The 19693-nt window shown below is 36.7% G+C and overlaps 1 protein-coding gene and 1 non-coding gene across 2 annotated transcripts in view; both read left to right on the top strand.

The window, feature by feature from the left end:
• Positions 1 to 19693, top strand: part of CEP57 (centrosomal protein 57) — a 47785-nt gene that overhangs the window by 26054 nt on the left and 2038 nt on the right. Inside the window, exons 3-10 of the mRNA XM_060018080.1 lie at positions 2966 to 3145; positions 3505 to 3626; positions 7025 to 7141; positions 8261 to 8338; positions 11119 to 11226; positions 11774 to 11851; positions 17027 to 17265; positions 18079 to 18223. Of these exons, the coding sequence (XP_059874063.1) occupies positions 2966 to 3145; positions 3505 to 3626; positions 7025 to 7141; positions 8261 to 8338; positions 11119 to 11226; positions 11774 to 11851; positions 17027 to 17265; positions 18079 to 18223 (1067 nt within the window). The remainder of the gene's footprint in view (positions 1 to 2965; positions 3146 to 3504; positions 3627 to 7024; positions 7142 to 8260; positions 8339 to 11118; positions 11227 to 11773; positions 11852 to 17026; positions 17266 to 18078; positions 18224 to 19693) is intronic.
• Positions 2047 to 2119, top strand: TRNAD-GUC (transfer RNA aspartic acid (anticodon GUC)). Its single transcript has one exon. It is a non-coding gene; the product is annotated as a tRNA-Asp (tRNA).

Below are 19693 nucleotides of genomic sequence, written 5' to 3'. Positions count from 1 at the left end.
TTCATTTATTTTTAATCTGATTTTTATGATTTATTTCCTTCTGCTAACTTTGGGGTTTTTTTATTCTTCTTTCTCTAATTGCTTTAGGTGCAACATTAGGTTGTTTATTCGAGATGTTTCCTGTTTCTTAAGGTAGGATTGTATTGCTATAAACTTCCCTCTTAGAACTGCTTTTGCTGCATCCCATAGATTTTGGGTCGTCGTGTCTCCATTGTCATTTGTTTCTAGGTATTTTTTTAATTTCCTCTTTGATTTCTTCAGTGATCACTTCATTATTAAGTAGTGTATTGTTTAGCCTCCATGTGTTTGTATTTTTTACAGATCTTTTTCTGTAATTGATATCTAGTCTCATAGTGTTGTGGTCGGAAAAGATACTTGATACGATTTCAGTTTTCTTAAATTTACCAAGGCTTGATTATTGACCCAAGATGTGATCTATCCTGGAGAATGTTCCATGAGCACTTGAGAAAAATGTGTATTCTGTTGTTTTTGGATGGAATGTCCTATAAATATCAATTAAGTCCATCTTGTTTAATGTATCATTTAAAGCTTGTGTTTCCTTATTTATTTTCATTTTGGAGGATCTGTCCATTGGTGAAAGTAGGGTGTTAAAGTCCCCTACTATGAATGTGTTAACTGTCGATTTCCCCTTTTATGGCTGTTAGTATTTGCCTTATGTATTGAGGTGCTCCTATGTTGGGTGGGGCTTCCCTGGTGGCGCAGTGGTTGAGAGTCCGCCTGCCGATGCAGGGGACACAGGTTCGTGCCCTGGTCCGGGAAGATCTCACATGCCGCGGAGTGGCTGGGCACGTGAGCCATGGCCACTGAGCCTACGCGTCCGGAGCCTGTGCTCCGCAGCAGGAGAGGCCACAGCAGTGAGAGGCCCGCGTACCACACACAAAAAAAATCTATTACATTTTTTATCTGATTATTCCAGGTATATCAAAGAATTATTGTTCCTTTAAATACTAGTCTTATGTCTGGGCTGTTTTCCTATTCTCTTAGTCTTCTCAGTTGGTTTTTCAGATTTCTGAGTGTGTGTATTCGTGTTTCATATCTGTGTTCTTTCTAATTAGATTGTAGTCTCATTGCATACCAGCAAGAATAAGCTGGCTATATTATAAAATGTATCATTCCCCTATTTGGGGCCTGCCACATCCTAGGCACTGAAAAACTTGTTGAATTAATGAATTAGGTTAATACATGGGAATGGGTGCCTTGTTTTTAGTGAGAAAGCTCGATTTTTAAAAGATGGTAGTTCTTCCTACTTATTGTATAATTTACATGAAGTTTTATTTAAATCATTGTTTAGGTGAAATGATTCTGAATATTTAATTGGTAAGAATAATTTTGAAATGTTTTAAAGATTTATATACTGTGGGAGACTGGCAGAATTGATGTTTATATTATAAAGTTTTAGTAATGAAAATACTGGCATAATATTAATGAAACCAGAGTAAAAGAAAGTCCTGAAACTGTCTTGGGTATGTGTAAGTAATAATTATATCTGTATGTATAGATATATGTGTGAACTTGGTATATGATAAAGTTGCCATTTAAAGTTCTTCCTTCAATACAAAAATGTTTGTATTGACTTTTATTTGACTTAAAGAATTAAATGTAAAAGTGTATGAAACTATAATAAAGGAAAATACAAAGTTTATCTAATCGAGGTTACAGAAGAACTTCTTAACAAAGAACTTGATGGGAAAGATTGTTAGATATAGCTATGAAAAATCAAAACATCTTTGTATCAAAACTAGAATTAAAGACAATAAAATGGAATGGGGAGACTAATGAAAAATGGGCACAGAAATTCATAAAAGACGGCCAACAATATATAACAAAATATTTAAACTTTTAATAGAAATGCAAAATAAACTAACCAGAGTAGTATGGGTTTCTTAATCAGAATGGTAGAGATATTGTAATTAGTGATGGTCTATATTGGCAAAGACATGTACTTCTGATGAAAGTACAAATTGATAAAACACTTTTTGAAGGTACTTTGCTCAAGGGTCTTTAAAATATGAATATTCTGGGACTTCCCTGGTGGTCCAATGGTTAAGACTCTGCTCTGTCAATGCAGGGGGCCCGGGTTCAATCCCTGGCCAGGGAACTAGATCCCGCATGCCGCAACTAAGAGCCCGCATGCCACAAGTAAAGATCCTGCATGCCACAACGAGGATCCCGTGTGCCACAGCTAAGACCGTCTGTGGCCAAATAAATAAATGTTTAAAATAAAAATAAGTAAATAAAATATGAATATTCTTTGATCCAGTAACTTAGTTTTTCAATTACTAATTGGTCACAAGGAAATAATCTTTTAAGTCTATCTGATTGCATGAGGGAATGCTCGCAGTTCCATAATGCTAAGTGAAAACACTTAGATCAATTTTGAGCTCAATTTATGTTATACACATAGGAAAAGACTGAAAGAAATGACCAAAATTGATAGTCAGTATCTCAGGATTATCTGTTCTTTTCTTTGTTGTATTTTCCTGTGCTTTCTACAGTGAATATGTGTTATTTTATAATCAAAAGCTTTTTGATGGGCAGAGTGCTTAGGGTTTTTTTTGAGATCAAAAAGAAATAGTCCTTTATGTGCTTGACTATTTTTAGCTCTATAATTGGATTCTGCATGTGATCCTATTAGTAAAACAAAATATTTATAGTTAATAATGTGCCTTGGGACAGTTTATGAATTTTGTATGATTAGCTTAATATTTTTACCATTTTATAAAATCTTTGAAATGTTTTTACCATGGCATTTTTTACTTGAGTACCTAGCACATTTCAGAGACTCAAAAGATGTCTTTAAATGGAGTTTTTTAAACAATTACCATGTGATGATAATTCCCAAAGAGTGATCCTCCATCAATTTTATTTTTTATTTAGATGAGTTTATTCTTTTTCAGTGAACTTTTTCCGTATGTATTATAGTATCCATGTTTGTATTTGGCAGCTATATTTTCTGCTCTGAAGAATCTTCAAGATAAAATTCGACGTTTAGAACTTGAAAGGATTCAGGCAGAAGAAAGTGTGAAAACCTTGTCTAAAGAAACAATTGAATATAAGAAAGTACTGGATGAACAGATACAAGAAAGGGAGAATTCAAAGAATGAGGAATCAAAGCACAATCAAGGTTTGTTTAATTATGAAAGAAATGAAACACTATCAAAATAAGTATGGTAAAATCACTCTAAAAGAAATTCCACATTAGTGTTTTCTAGTGCTTAGTGTCTTCGAGCACTACAAAATTACATTTATATTTGGGAGCATTTTGTGGAACAAGTGCTGACGTCCTGTATTATATTTACTGTCAGAATTCAAGGCAGATTAGACTAACATACAGAAAGAGAATGACTTAGGTCATCTGAAAAGGCTTCTAGAGCTACTGGAAAATGTTTATTATATATACTGTAGATTCATGTTAAGCAGGTTCTTAAAACTAAAACTTCTGCGAGTGAGCTGATTTCTGCTTTTCTTATGAATTCTTTTTAGAGCTGACATCTCAGCTGTTAGCTGCAGAAAATAAATGTAATCTTTTAGAAAAACAATTGGAATACATGCGTAACATGATAAAGCATGCAGAAATGGAGAGGACATCTGTATTAGAGAAACAGGTATGTTACTTCATAGAGTCACTCTCAAGAAAAGTTAGTTATAGAGAAAATTAAGTTGATATAAAGACCTTTTTTCTCAGTGAGGACTAATGGTGCTGTTACAAGTAATCAATTCTCCGTCCATCTTAAAAGATAATAGTACCAGTAGTTCATTTTGAAAAACTGCTAGTGGAAGCTTTGAGAAAAATTTGGTTTGTTTTTTCAGCGAAGCTAAATAGAGGAGTTTCCTTTTTGGATGACCCTCACACACACTGCCATATCCTCTACACACAGCTTTAACAGCTTCTGCTTTGGAACAGTACAACAGCACAGGACTGAAATTACTTGGGATCAGTTATGGTGTCTGAAGATTTGATTGGTGTTCATTGTTATTGCTGTATTTGGTAGAGTTTTACTTAAATTGGAAAAATACTACACATTTAATTGTGTTTTCTTTTCAGGTCATGTTAACTTCTTTGTACGTTATCAGAAGTATAAATAAGCATATTATGTACCTCTCTGCCTCTTGAATTTTGTTTAAAGACTCAACTCAGGTAGCACATTTCAAGGTTCTTTATACTTTGAAAGATTTTTTACCGTTGTTATTTTAACAAAAATATTTTGCTCTGTCAAACCAGAGGTATTTTAATTTAAGTAACCTATGCATTTACAAGAGGACATCTGCAATATCAGTCTCGAATATATTTTTTTAAAACATACCTCCTTTTCCTATTACGAATATAGAATTTGATTTCATCATGAATACCATAGTTTCTGGGCATCTTAACTTTATTATGCAAAAGTTGAATGTTTATATGCTTAATATTTTGCTAGGTACTCTGCAGTGTGAAAGAAATTAAATGCTTTCCACCTCAGTCAGCTTTCAGTCATAGTTGGAGATATCAAAGAAATATTTGATTGCACAACAATATTTAAGAGGATGTTTCAGCAATTTTCATTTGTATTATAGGTCTCTTTACTATGCCATTGAGTTTATTTGTGACCATATTTTTTTGTTTCCAGTTGGGTCCTCTTCAGTCCACCTATTTTTGTTGTTATTTTAATTTACCATTACTTTGCTTTTTATTCCTTCATTTTATCTCTTTGAACACTATAAAAATTCCCAGTCTTAAAATCATTTTTTTTCTTATGAGAACTGTATACGTATATATATATTTTTATGATGAACTCTTATTCTTTGGAGTTGTTTATCTTGGGAATTCCATACTTCTAAGTTGTGTAGGCAGCCTTATGAAATGGTTGTGGATTTGCCTTTGCTGGGGCTTGATGGGTTTCCCTGGTTCTGGTCTGCATTTATGATAATTTGTTGGCTTTGGGCTCCTGCATCGTGCAGATGGTACGTTGCCTGAAATTTATGTCACGTTCCTTGTGTATCTTATACACCAAGGCTATAGTCTTGCCTCGTGTAATATTTGGCTTCAGTATTACTTGCTTTTGATTTATCTTTTTTGCATCTGAAGAGTTCCCTTTCTTCAAACTTGCTATGCAATTATTATTATTTCTGTGTTTTCTCTGACACTTTTATGTGATGGATGGGGTTTGGGAAAGGGATGGTGAGTTAAATCTGATTGGAAATGGCAAAACGTTACGTACAGTAATACGCAGTTCTCTTCATTGGCATATTTCTGTTCTCGGGTTAGAAAGCATCTGTAAGACAACCGTGAGATGTCTTGACTAATATTGATATAGTTGTTAGACAAATATATATATATATATATATATATATATATATATATATATATATATATGTATGTCTTTGAATTAAGCCCTGTTTTCATCAGTAAAGTTTGATTAGCCCATTTTATGAGTGGTTCCAATATTGGAAGTGAAGTGTGATTTGTGCCAACATTTAACTCAATGTATTATTTCAAGGGCAGTAACTATCCGCTAAGGTAGGTAGGAGGAAATTAGTAGTTCACACAAATTCCTGAGAAATTTATTGGTTTGTATTACTTTGTCATATTCAAATTTCTGTTAGTATGATACCTATTGCTATAGACTTGTATATGAAGATACACTGTTTACAAGTTCACGTGCTTAATGTTTTGCTTTTTACCAGTAGACCTCAGTTTAGCATACTTCCACTTCTTATCCTAGTTTAATGGTTTATCCTGTGGCTGTCAGTCCTTAAATCTGATAGGTGGCAGTCTTTTCAAATCCTTGACCCTAAGCCTGAAAAAAAAAAAAAATGATGGATGTTTTGCGTAGAATTCAGAGGAAGTGTAAATGTTACGTACCAAAACTGTGATTATTGCCTTAATTAAGAGATTAACTATGTTAGAGAACCAGACTAATTACAACTATTTGTGTGTAGCCTATATGTCTAGTAAATACCTTCATTCAGAGCGTATTAACAAGTCTTAGTATAGAGAACCAAATGTTATAATAGTATATAATAAGAACAAGATTTCACTTGTATTTGTTAATTTTCCTCTGGTTTCATCTTAATATTGTTTTCCTGGAATTCCTCTGTAGTACCTAAGTAGTTGTATGAAAAGCCAGACAACATCCCTAGTACTTATTTTACTTGTAACTGGAAGTTTGTACTTTTTAATTTTTATTTTATATTGGAATGGGGTTGATTGACAATGTTGTGTTAGTTTCAGGTGTACAGCAGAGTGATTCAGTTATACATATACATGTATCCATTCTTTTTCAAATTATTTTCCCATTTAGGTTATTATAGAATATTTAGCAGAGTTTCATATGCTATACAGTAGGTCCTTGTTGGTGATCAATTTTAAATATAGAAGTGTGTACATGTCAATCCCAAACTCCCAATTAATCTGTCCCCCTCACCTTTCCCCTTTGGTGACCATAAGTTTGTTTTCTAAGTCTGTGAGTCTGAAGAAACTTAGTATTTTTTTGATTTTTCAAAGGACTGACTTGTAAAAGTCAGTTTTATAATTGTCATGGTCATAGCCTACCTTTTCTCAAGTAAAGCTGGTTAGTCTCATTTTAGGTTATTGGGTTTTTTGCCTGGTTATGTTTCAAGGTTTTATATGGTGAAGGAATCTCAGATTCCTTTTAATTTTTTCAGGGAATTTAGATTACTTTTGATTAAGACCTGTAGATCAGATACTTAGGATAGAAACGTCATGAATGAAAAACTATTCATAGGAACACCTTTCTAAAAGTATTATTTTCACTTGTCCAACAAGTATTTATAGCCACTCCACTAGGCAAGTGGAGACCACAAAAATCAGAGACTACTGTGATTGTGTTTTATAGTCTTGTAGTATAATAACATATATGTAAGTATAAAATAGTACACTAAAAATATAAGAACTTTGAATAATCAAAAATAAATAAAAGCCAGACAAGTAGCATAGTACTCTCAGTGTTAGTTTTTCAGTTTTTTGTCAAATTATTATGCTGTATTTAATATTGTTTCCCAGGTTTCCCTAGAAAGAGAACGACAACATGATCAAACGCATGTTCAAAACCAACTTGAAAAATTGGATCTTCTTGAACAGGAGTATAACAAGCTTACCACAATGCAGGCCCTTGCAGAAGTCAGTGAGAATCTTTTATACTCATCAATGCATAATATTGGTTCTTATGTAAAATTGGATATTTTATAGGAAAAAAAATGACCTTGTAGCAAAGAAACATATGGGAATTTTTTTTAAAGGAAGAAATGTAAATTTGGAGAGAAAGTTCACATTTTATCATCTTAGTGTACATAAGGAAGGAGTTTGTTTTGAAAATGTTGAAAGATGAAGTGTTTTTAAGTATCCTTAAGGCTTGTATCACTTCGTTTTTGTTCTCTGAACTAATTTTAGTTTTTTGTTTTTTGTTTTTTTAATTTTTATTTATTTTTGGCTGCATTGGGTCTTTGTTGCTGTGCGCGGGCTTTCTCTAGTTGTGGTGAGCGGGGGCTACTCTTCCTTGTGGTGCACGGGCTTCTCATTGCAGTGTCTTTTCTTGTTGCAGAGCATGTGCGCTAGGCACGCGGGCTTCAGTAGCTACAGCACGCAGACTCAGTAGTTGCAGCACGTGGGCCCTAGAGCACACGGGCTTCAGTAGTTGTGGCATGTGGGCTCAGTAGTTGTGGCTCGCAGGCTCTAGAGCTCAGGCTCAGCAGTTGTGACGCATGGGCCTAGTTCCTCCGCAGCATGTGGGATCTTCCCAGACCAGGGATCAAACCCGTGTCCCCTGCCTTGGCAGGTGTATTCCCAACCACTGCGCCACCAGGGAAGTCCTAATTTTAGTCTTAATTGATTCATTTGGGAAGTATTTAATACCACTGAGACTATAAAGTTTCAGATTCAGCTTCCGTGTAGCCCAGGGGTCCCCAACTGATGAGGAACCGGGCCACACAGCAGATGAGTGGTGGGTGAGCGAGCAAAGCGTCATCTGCTGCTCCCCATGGCTCACATTACTGCCTGAACCATCCCCCCCCCAACCTCATCTGTAGAAAAATTTTCTTCCATGAGAAACCGGTCCCCAGTGCCAAAAAGGTTGGGGACCGCTGTTGTAGCCTATATGGCTTCATACAGAGGCTGTGTTCTTTGCCCGTGAATTTTACCCCTAATTCTGTGGAATTGCAAAGGAGAGTCATGGATAAAAATTTTACAAATAGACACTGAAACTCTTTTCACTATTATCACTTTTAATATTTTTATCACTAGAAAAAAATGCAAGAGTTAGAAGCAAAACTCCATCAAGAAGAACAGGAAAGGAAACGTATGCAAGCTAAGGCAGCCCAGGTAAGTTGAAATGTGAGCAGGTAGGCTCCTCACATTTCATGCTACTCTTTATATATAAATAGATGTAGATGTGCGCTGCTTTGATTATTTATAATTTGGAATGATCCAATATATAAATTTGCAGGCTTAGCTTAATATGGAAAACTATAAACATATTTTTACAGACAGAAAGTAAAAGCTGAGCAATTCTTTAGGGTTTTTTTAAATTGTGGGCTTTCTATCAGCTTTATTTTTTTTTAAATCAATAGACTAAAAAATATCAGCGACTGTGTACATAATATAATATGTAATCATCTAAAACTTTTCACATTAGTCACTATTGGAAATGTTTGAAAGCCTCATTCAGTATCCTGCTTGTAAGTGCTTCCCTTTTTTGGTGGCCTCGAGGCACCAGGACAGTAGCTGAGGTAGTGGGCTACACAACAGGTGGTGACCCATACTAATTTACAAAAGCCACCATATAAGGAAAATGAGCTCTCCTCATTTCTAGCCTTGAATTTTTATCCCATGCAGTGGCCACCAGGTAGAATAGGTGAGGCAGTGTGAATTCACAGAATCATTGAGTTTATATATACCAACTAGAACTGCATTTCTAGAAGATACAGCAACATTTCTATATCCAACAAATCTTACAGGCTAAATAAAATACTTCTGTTTATAACTGAAGACTCTCCCCATGTGAGCTTATTAATTCAAATACCTCTTGTTTATTGCCCCTCCCCTTCCAAAGTCTTTAAGTTTTATAACATTTACATGTATCTTTTCTCATAATATTAACACAAAAAGCAGGTCCTGATTCCAAAACAATTAGGAGAGGAGGCTCTGCAGTTCAGGTTGTGGCCAGATGCCAACGGTGTCCTGGGCTCACTTCATAAATGTGCTCGCAGGACTGTAAACATCTATTATCTCATCTTTGTTATCTTGTCTATTTTTTCCAGTGCTTCCCAGAATTCATTGACTTAACATATTCTCTTTCTATTAAACGCGATATATTTTCTTTCTCAAATATTTACCTTCTGATCAATTCGTATGTACTTTTTACCTCTCTGTGCTTTCTGAGTTATATAGTCATGTGGCTTTATTTTTGACCACCAACAAATTTTGAAATTACTTGATTTCTCTCCCCATTCCACTTTTTAGGGTAGGTAGGCCACTTTACTGTGCCTTTGTTTTCTCACTCATAACATGCAAACTTTAAAGTTATGCTTTATATACACTGTGGTGGTGAGTTCTACTATACATGGAATACAGAATTAACAAGTTCATTATTTTATGAATTTAAAAAATTATTTTGTGGTAGTTTTATTTTGTATTTAGCAGGCAAAATGTTGGGACAAATCAGTTATTACTGATAATATATCAGTAAAGGTTTTGAGTTCTGAGTTCTGATAGTGAACACTGTTGTGGTAGAACAGGGGCCGGGGTTGATACATGGTTCCAAGTCTAACCATAATTTGTGTAGTCCTGGGCGAGATATGTAACCATTCGGAGCTTGGGATTTTACCACTGATACTGGTCTTTATTTTACATCTTCTTAATGTTGGAGAGTTCCAACAAGAGGAAATATAATGAAAGCACTTACAAATGTTAAAACTCTGCCACACAAATATATGACAGCTACTGGGAAGAACTTAGGAAGTTAAAATAGTTCACATTTTTTTTGTTTTGTATACTCTTCAAACTCATTGGCTTCATAGGTCTTCCAGAGTAGTGATTTCATGTTCATGGAATTATGTCCATTCAGTTTACTACGTATAAAGCATCGTTAGATGTGTGGGAATGTAGACACTCCTGAGAGTAGGAATCTTTGTGTTCCTTTGTCACTGAATAAATTCTATCCCTAAAGAATGCAGTCATTGTGGGAAGCATTAGTAATGATCTCAGGATTTCTTTTAACTAATCCATTGGTTCTGAGTGTTTGAGCTCCATCATAATTTCCTGAAGAACTTTAAAATACTTTTAAAATAAAAATTTCCTCAGCCTGGAATGTTTAAAATCATGACGTCTGGAGAGGCACCTAACAATCTGAATTTTCTCATAAACTCCAGACAATTTTGATACATAGGCAGGTTTGAAAACCACTATTCTAGACAAATACACATGAACACAGACACACACGAACACACACATACCTGTGTATATGTATGTAATTATATTTTTTAAGGAAAGTTGAAAACAGCAGTCCTTGTTTGAAATCCTTAGTAATTGTTTATGGAATTTCTACCATATTAAATTAATGTAGTTACTAAGCTTCTAGAGAAAAGGGCTTGATAACATTCTCTGATATACCTCCCAGTTGTTTTGGACATAGATTTCCAGTTCCTTTTTCTTACATTGTTAAGTGTATGAGTTTTTAAAAGAGGAAGAAATTGTACTTTGTTCTCCAGCTGCTTTGTGTCTAACGCTGTTGTATATGCTGTGTGTGACAAGAAGAAAATGTTGAAACATTGGTTTGGAGTTAGAAATACTGCCTTTAACTCATTAGATATAATTTAAGGACCAACCTCAAATAAGGAGCTAAACATTTCCAGGCTAAGTGAAAGGACAAATTATAGGACAGCACTTTAAGTAAATTGAGAGAGTGGTATTGATTTAAAATATTGGATAAATGTTGACGGATTGATTCCAGATATAGCTACACAGCTATGATGGGTTTTTCATTCTATACTATACGATACTACTGTAGGTTTTTTTAACAGGCCTTTACATGGCAGATCTCAAATTTGAATCATAGCTTTTATTTCTACAGTATTAACTTTAGGCTCTCATATTTTTCCTAGTTGCAGATTGGTCTAGAAAGAAATAGACTTATCTTTGAAGATAAGGCAACTTCATGTGTTCCCAATGCAAAAAGAATTAAAAAAAAGAAGTCAAAACCACCAGAAAAGGTATGAAAAAATAACCATTAAGTCAAAGTGCTGGTTATTACTTGGCGTAGTTTATGTGAAAACACTTACAAACCATGTGGTACTTCAACCTTGGATGAGTAAATCTCTTTCATTCTCAGTTTCTTCATGGGGAAAATGGGGATAAGTAATACCTACTTCTAAATTTTCACCCTGACAGTGAGATAATATATCTGAAAGTGTTAGAACTACACAGCACCGCACAAATGTTAGTTATTGTTCAGTATCGCATTATCTTTTGCACTTAAAAGTTTGTGTATATACACATGCACGCGTGCGCGTGCACACACACACAGTTTCTCTACTGAGACTGTAACTGATGTTTTGTCAGGAACTGTTTTTTCTTTCCTAGCCTTTCCTAGGCTAGGATATGTGGTGACAAGCATTATTAGGAACTCCAGACCATAATGCCTATAGAGATAAAACAAGCAGTAGCCCAGCAGTAAGCTGAAGTTTCAGGTTAGTCCTATATGGCCAGCTTTTATCATCATGTGAGTAAAATTGCTCTTCTTTTTTCTTTTCCATGCAGAAAGGTTCTAGGAACTATTTTGCCGCACAACCACATTATAGATTATGCTTGGGTGATATGCCATTTGTAGCTGGAAAGGTGAGTTGGTCGAACTCTGGCTTTTTTTGTACAACTTAGATCTTTGAATTAAATCCACTCATCTGCCTGTATACCTATAAACGGCGGAAATATTTTTCTGCTTTTTTACCAGTTGGATCATAGTGATGTGAGAATGAGATGAAGGAAAGTTTTATGGGACTGGGGGAGCAGGGAGGAGACTGGGGGGACACGTTAAAGCAGGTAGAGTCTATGCAGAAGGGAACTTAGGAGCAAAAGCAGAGACTCTGGTTTGCAGAAGGTGTGGTTGCAGATAGGAAATAGTATATTTGTAGCACTGGATTTTTAGGATCAGCCCTGTTGATTTATATTTAGATATAGATAGATATTTAAATGAAAAGAAGTCACATCCTCTTTGTCCTCACATGCTTATTACGTATAGGATTCATTCTCCAAGAAGCAGTCATACATAGACTTGAATCTTAAGTTCCTTTAGTGCTTAAAAATGTGGAGATGATAATTTTATCAAATATCAGCAAGTACTGGGTGATTTCTAAGAAGTGCTTAACATTGTGTTAGTTTATACCACTTTTTCATTAATGTTTGTGTTGCTGGTTATAGATGCCTTGAGTATCCAACTAGATTGTGAATTTGAGAAGCTTGAGGAGTAAATTTTAATTTTAGGTATTTATTTGTTTTTGTTTTTGTTTTTTGCGGTACGCGGGCCTCTCACTGTTGTGGCCTCTCCCGTTGCGGAGCACAGGCTCCGGACGCGCAGGCTCAGCAGCCATGGCTCACGGGCCCAGCCGCTCCGCGGCATGTGGGATCTTCCCGGACCGGGGCACGAACCCATGTCCCCTGCATCGGCAAGCGGACTCTCAACCACTGCGCCACCAGGGAAGCCCTATTTGTTTATTTTAACCCCACAGTAAATCCTCAGTGAAAGCTTAGGGAATGAACTATTTCCTAGCTTTTCCACTTGCCCTTTGTAGATGCGTGCGGCCAAATCACTTTTAAAAAGTTTTGTCGTTGGCTTTCCTTTACCCTAAATTTAACCTCTTCTTAGATTGCAGACCATCTTTTGACCTACCAAAGTCAAAAGGTTCATCTTTGAACCTTTGTTCCTAACCAAGGTTCTTCTACTTTGCCACAGAATCTTTGATCTGGGCTGGAAAGTTTCTCAAAGGATGACTAGCTGCATCAGAATCATTGACTATGCATCTGAAAAAGCAGATTACGAGGCCCCACCACAGTTCTGATAAATCAGAATTTTCTGGGTGTGGGACCTAGAAAGTATAGTCAGTTGTTCCCGAGTCTCAATCTAATGTTCATTTAGATTTGGGACCCACTTAGTACAGTTCCCTGTCCAATGTTTTCGTTATGTAAGCATCCAGAATAATGGTCATGTACTCTGTCCAAATACATCTACTGATGAGACCTCATTATACCCTCAAACAGCCCTTCACAGTTCTAGACAGCTTTATTTGAAAGTTCTTAAGTGAGATGAAATCTGTCACTATAAATTCTACTCATTGGTATTTTTGTCTGTTCTCAGGGATCCACATAGACCAAATGAACCCTTAACAATAGGAAAATTTTAAAACTTTAGAAAATAGCTGTATCTTTTTTTAAACCTTATATTGATAATAGATTAAGGGGGTTTTTTTGTTTTTGTTTTAATTAACTAGTTTTTGGCTGTGTTGTATCTTAGTTGCAGCATGTGGGATCTTTGTTGAGGCATGCAGGATCTTGTTGCGGTGCAAAGGCTCTTCATTGCAGTGTGCGGGCTTCACTCTAATTGTGGTGTGCCGACTTTCTCTTCTCTAGTTGCAACACGCAGGCTCCAGAGCATGTGGGCTCTGTAGTTTGCGGCCCGTGGGCTCTCTAGTTGAGGCGCCCGGGCTCAGTAGTTGTGGCACACAGGCTTAGTTGCCCCACAGCATGTGGAATCTTTGTTCCCAGACCAGGGATCGAACCTGCGTCCCCTGCATTGGAAGGCGGATTCTTTACCACTGGACCACCAGGGAAGTCCCAGATAACTGTATCTTTATTCTCATCTCCTTATTCTAGGTTATAAATAATTCTTTTTCTTCAGCTATTCATCATAAGATATGCTTTATGAGTTTTTTTTTTTTTTTTTTGCGGTACGCGGGCCTCTCACTGTTGTGGCCTCTCCCGTTGCAGAGCACAGGCTCTGGACGCGCAGGCTCAGCAGCCATGGCTCATGGGCTCAGCTGCTCCGCAGCATGTGGGATCTTCCCGGACCGGGGCACGAACCCGTGTCCCCCACATCGGCAGGCGGACTCTCAACCACTGCGCCACCAGGGAAGCCCTTTATGAGTTTCTTAACCATCTCCTCACTCCCTTCCTGAATCGAATATAGTCCTCTAAATGTGGTGTGTCTAGCACAGGATAGAGAGTCTTGGTCATGTTCTGGATAGTCTGTTAACTCAGCCTAGTATCACATTAATGTTGTGGGGAAGCCACAGCATCCCTTTCACTCATTAATTCTAGAGTCATCTGAAGTAACAGGTCTTCTACTTAGTCTTAGCATCAGCCTCTCTAGGTCCTATACTTGTGGAGTTGATTTTTTTATACAGAATTTTTAATCAAATGGAGCACTACAGGAATTGATTCACCCTATCCCACATTAGATTAGAATCTAGTTCAGTTTTCCGTTATGTATGTGTTATCCCCAAACTTAATTTGCCTATCTTTGGTAATTCTCACTGAAGTCATTAATACTTGAACAGGACAGGTTCAAACATAGGGCTTTTCAACCTGAGGTCTTCTTTTGAAGTTGTAATTTGTACTTTTTGTGAAATATTCAAACAGCTAAGAATGTGCTGTCATCTGAGCGTTTCCCAAACTTATCTGTTGTGGAGGACCAGTTTTTATTTTTATTTATAGAGTCATAAACCAGTACATTTGTAAAGTGAAATAAAGGTGAATTACTAGAAAAAATGAAATTTAAAAGACAAAATACACGTTCCAATTTTTTTAATTACTAGATTCAAGACATAAAATTTCCTTAATAAATAGAGTCGGAAAAATAACAGGAAAAATAACTTCAAGATTCTTTTAGCTCTTCTAGTTCCTTTGCCTTTCCATGTGAATTTTAGAAAAAACTTCTCTACCAAAGAAAAGGTCTTGCTGGAATTTTGATAGGAACTGTATTAATTTGGGAGGATTGACATCCTTGTTGAGTCTTTCAGCCCATGAGAATGGTACATCTCATACTTATTTAGATCTTTGATTTCTTTCATCAGGATTTTCATCATACTAGTCCCATTCCTGTTTTATCAGATTTATATACAAATTTTTTTGAGCAATTGTAAATTGTGTTGTTTTAATTTCAGCTTCTACATGATCATTTTATTATATTTGAGTTTTTATGTTAATCTTATATTCTGTGACCTTGCTGAATTCACTTATTAGTCCTAGGAATTATTTTTTGGATTTACGTAAGCTTTTCTATGTGAAGAATCATGTCATTTGTAAATAAGGGTAGTTTATTTCTTCCTTTTTAATTTGTGTGCCTTTTATTTCCTTTCTTGCCTTACTGCACTGGCTAGGATTTCCTGTATCATGTTGTAAGTAAGAGTGATGAGAGTGGATATCCTTGCCGTTTTGCTGATCTTCAGGGGAAAGCATTCAGTCTTTCACCGATAAGTATGATATTAGCTGTAGGTTCTTTGTGCTCTTTGTCAACTTGAGGAAATTTCTCTGTTCCTGCTTTGCTGCAAGTTTATACCCTTAATGGGTGTTGGATTTTTTCAAATGCTTTTCTTCATCAAATGATATGGTTATGTGATTTTTCTTGTTTACCTTGTTGATATGCTGGATTACATAGATTCATTTTCAAACATTGAACTAGCCTTGCGTTCCTGGAATAAACCCCACTTGGATGTGGTATATACATCTTTGTATATATATTACTAAATTCAGTTTGCTACCTAACAACAAAAACTAGGATAAAAAGAGCATCTGTTTAGTTTAGCTGAGTGGTTTGTAAACCTGGCTGATTAGAATCAACTGGCAGACTTTTAAATGTACATTTCTAAGCCTTGACCACACACTGATTGAGTTTGGCATGCTACCTAGGAATCTGCATTTTAAACTAGCTTATGGAGCCAAGTTGGCCCAACCGTCTGTTTATAAATTGAAGTTACACATTGAGACTTGTTCAGTGTTCAAAACAAAAACAAAAATTTTGAGAGGGCTACCAGGTTTTTCCCGTTGCTTATGTGACAAACATGAACTTAATGCTTCCTACTAGAGGACAGAGAAATGAATACGGTAATAGTCTGTACCACCTGGAAGTGCTTACACTACTTAATAGGTGAAAAAGACATGCAAACACAATTACAATATATTGTGATAAATCCTGTGATCGAGATAAATGCTATAGGTGATCTGAGAATGGACCAATTAATTACCTGGATGTTTTAAGAAAGTCTTTACAAATCATGTATTTGAACTGGGTTTTTAAAAATGGTATAGGGGCTTCCTGGTGGCGCAGTGGTTGAGAGTCCGCCTGCCGACGCAGGGGACATGGGTTTGTACCCCAGTCCAGGAAGATCCCACATGCCACAGGGCGGCTGGGCCCGTGAGCCATGGCCGCTGAGCCTGCGCGTCTGGAGCCTGTGCTCCTCAATGGGAGAGGCCACAACAGTGAGAGGCCTGCGTACTGCAAAAAAAAAAAAAAAAAAAAAAAAAGGTATAAAAATTGGCACACAAAAGAAATGGCATGTGCAAATACAGTTCATTCAAATAGTGGAGAGCAGGTAGGAGATAGTGGGACATGAGGCCAAGGTGTAGAAGTTGCAGCTTAGTGTTATAGGGCCTTGATTTCTGTGCTGAGGAGTTTGGACATTAGAGTCAACGAGCTTAACATTAAAGGGTGTCAAATGGAAGAACGTGATCAGAATAATATTTTTGGAGGATAACTGATAGAACTATGGAGTTAGAGACTGAAGAGACTGGGAGCAGGGGACAGCTGGGATGTTCGTCCATAGCTAATAGAGATGGGTGTGTAGTAGATAACACTAGGGTGGAGAGTAAGGGGAGACTGGAGATGCACTGTACACCAGGAGGTTTGTATCACAGGCTTTTCTGCAGAGGCGGAGAGGGTGTTTTTACCCAGGCTTAGGGGGGAAAGAGAAAACATTTTTCCAGAGGATGTGGCTTCAATTACTTCTCTTCATTTTCCTTCAGTCCACCAGCCCTAGCCATGCTGTGGTAGCCAATGTTCAGCATGTCTTACATCTAATGAAGCAACACAGTAAAGTCTTGTGCAACGACCGAGTAGTCAGCAGTGTTCCTTTGGCAAAGCAAGTGTCTTCACGAAGTGGGAAAAGCAAGAAGTCAGCAACGCCTTCCCCCTCTAGCAGCATTAATGAAGAGCTGGCAGAAGTCTTAGAGACTTTACAAGATGAATTTGGGCAAATGAGCTTGTGAGTTTCAGTTTTTTTGTTTTTTTAGTTATATTTAGTTCTAAAACCTCATTTAACTTCTTGGTGACTTTATTAATTCTGTCATATTTCAATATTTTAAGAAATATTTGTTGAACACAGTCCTTGCACCAACCACTGAACAAGTTACTAGGACTTTAACCAATACAACTGTTCTGGGTGAAATCTCTCCTTTTTCTATAACTGTTAAATGTTTTGGAGACCAAGGTTTACATTTAAGTTTTATTTCCTTGTTTGGGAGCTTGATCTACATTGACTTTGGCTATACGTAACTGATAAGTTAGGAATTGAGTGTTTGAAGAACAAGATCCTTCTCTAGACTTTCCTTTTCTACATATGTAATGCTCTTGTGGGGGAGGTAGAGATGTAAATAATAAGTGCTTTGAAATTAAGAACTCTTCTTGCATTTGCATCCAGTACCTTTTTTAAACTTTTACACTATCACTAATAATATGGAAAATTTTGCTCTATTTTTAAAAGTTGAGTCTTTTTTTTTTTTTAGGTTTGTTTTTATGTGGACCATTGTCTTTATTGGATTTGGTACAGAATTGCTTCTGTTTTTTTATGTTTTGGTTTTTTGGCCGCAAGGCATTTGGGATCTTAGCTCCCTGACCAGGGATCGAACCTGCACCCCCTGCACTGGAAGGCGAAGTCTTAACCACTGGACCACCAGGGAAGTCCCAAAATTGAGTCGTTTTTTAATGCGCAGAGCAGTGGTCCCATGGGGAGTGAGATGTAGTGGACTTAACCAGCTGACACAGGAAACTTAACCAGGCTCTCCTGTTTTTTATACAGTGACCACCAGCAGCTTGCGAAACTTATCCAAGAATCACCAACCACTGAACTGAAAGACAACCTAGAGTGCGAACTGGAGGCATTGGTGGGCAGGATGGAGGCAAAGGCCAATCAAATAACTAAAGTTCGAAAATATCAAGCCCAGGTAACTGTTTTCCTTAACTCGTTTCTAATAATTAAAAAAACAAGAGTAAAACACAACAAAATACCCCCTTTTCTTCAAACATGTTAATTGATGCCCTTGTAAGTGTATCATAGAAAGAAAGCTACAGGAAGTATTTTTCACTGTAGACACTTATTAATTCATTGCATTAGTTATTAAGAAATGGTGTTAAGCAGGCTAAGAAAGAGGACACTGTCTTGAAGTCTCAGAGTAGATTTTATAATCTAAAATACATCTTCCAAGTACTGAATATATTTCATATTCTTATATGAACAAGCTTTACCTCTGTGATGAGTTTAAACGGTTCCGAGTTTACCCAAGTCTTTTTAAAAACACCTAGAAATTCTTAATTTCTAAAGGAATAAATCGGATGTAAATATGTGAAAAAGATCTTTAGTTACATTTATGTTACTAATTATATTAATAAAACAACCATGTATTTAGTATCTACTAAGTGCAATGGGAAGTCACACTCCAGGGTTTCCATCCAGAGAGAAGTGTAATGACTGGTGTATTTAAGAGAAGACTGTGACTGCCGGGAGGGGGTAGAGACAGGAGAGAGGCTGCGAGACCAACTACGCCATTTAAGCTTATTTTGATCAGAGGTCACCGGTGACTGCAGTTGGGGAGAAGTAGACAGATTTGAGGTGAGTCTTGGAAATAGAATTATCAGGGCTGCTTGCCGCTGGATATCATGTGGAGGGAGAGGACGGTGGTACAGCTGACTGAAACGGAGAAGACTGGTAGCAGAACAGGTCGGCAGACATTTATTAATTGGTTGCTGTGTAATAGGCACAATGCTGAGTGCTCTATGTCATCTTATTTAATTTTCATGGAAGGCTTATGAGGTGAGTATATATTTCATTTTACAAATGAGGAAACTGGAGCCAAGGTCCTGGGAAGTGGGCATACCCTAAAATGAAACTATGTAACTGGCCCAAGGACATACTGGCTCACTGGTAAATGGCAGAGGTATGATGCAGACTGGGGTCCAAAACCTAGCTTTATAAGCATTTTTTTCCAAAGTTCACATACTAAAAATAAAACAATAAATACAAGCAAATGATTCCTATAGGAGTAATGATCTAATTTGTTTCCTGTACATTAGATTTAACTTTATTCTAATGGAACAGCAGTGTGCCAGGAGCTAGAGTAAAAATAAAGCTCCCTATTTGAAATTAAATTATTCTAAAAGGTGAAATAATAAAATTAAAAATCCTTTTCATAGTATTAATACATTACCATTACATCCCTTCATCCATCTGCAACGTGCTTCTTTGTCTGTGCAGACTAGTTTCTAGGATGCCTTTCTCCTTCGTGTATTAAAATCTTGTCTTCCATTTCCCATGTCAGATTTTTTTGCCGCCTCCCTGAGACCTTCCCCCGAACTCCCTTGCTTCTCACTCACCCTGTGCTGCACTTTGGCAAGTCTTAACTTCTGATACAGCACCA

This window comes from Delphinus delphis, chromosome 8 (genome assembly GCF_949987515.2).
Source record: "Delphinus delphis chromosome 8, mDelDel1.2, whole genome shotgun sequence".
Lineage (NCBI taxonomy): Eukaryota > Metazoa > Chordata > Mammalia > Artiodactyla > Delphinidae > Delphinus > Delphinus delphis.
Note: the sequence above shows the minus strand (reverse complement) of the source record. Positions and strands in the feature narration are given on the sequence as shown.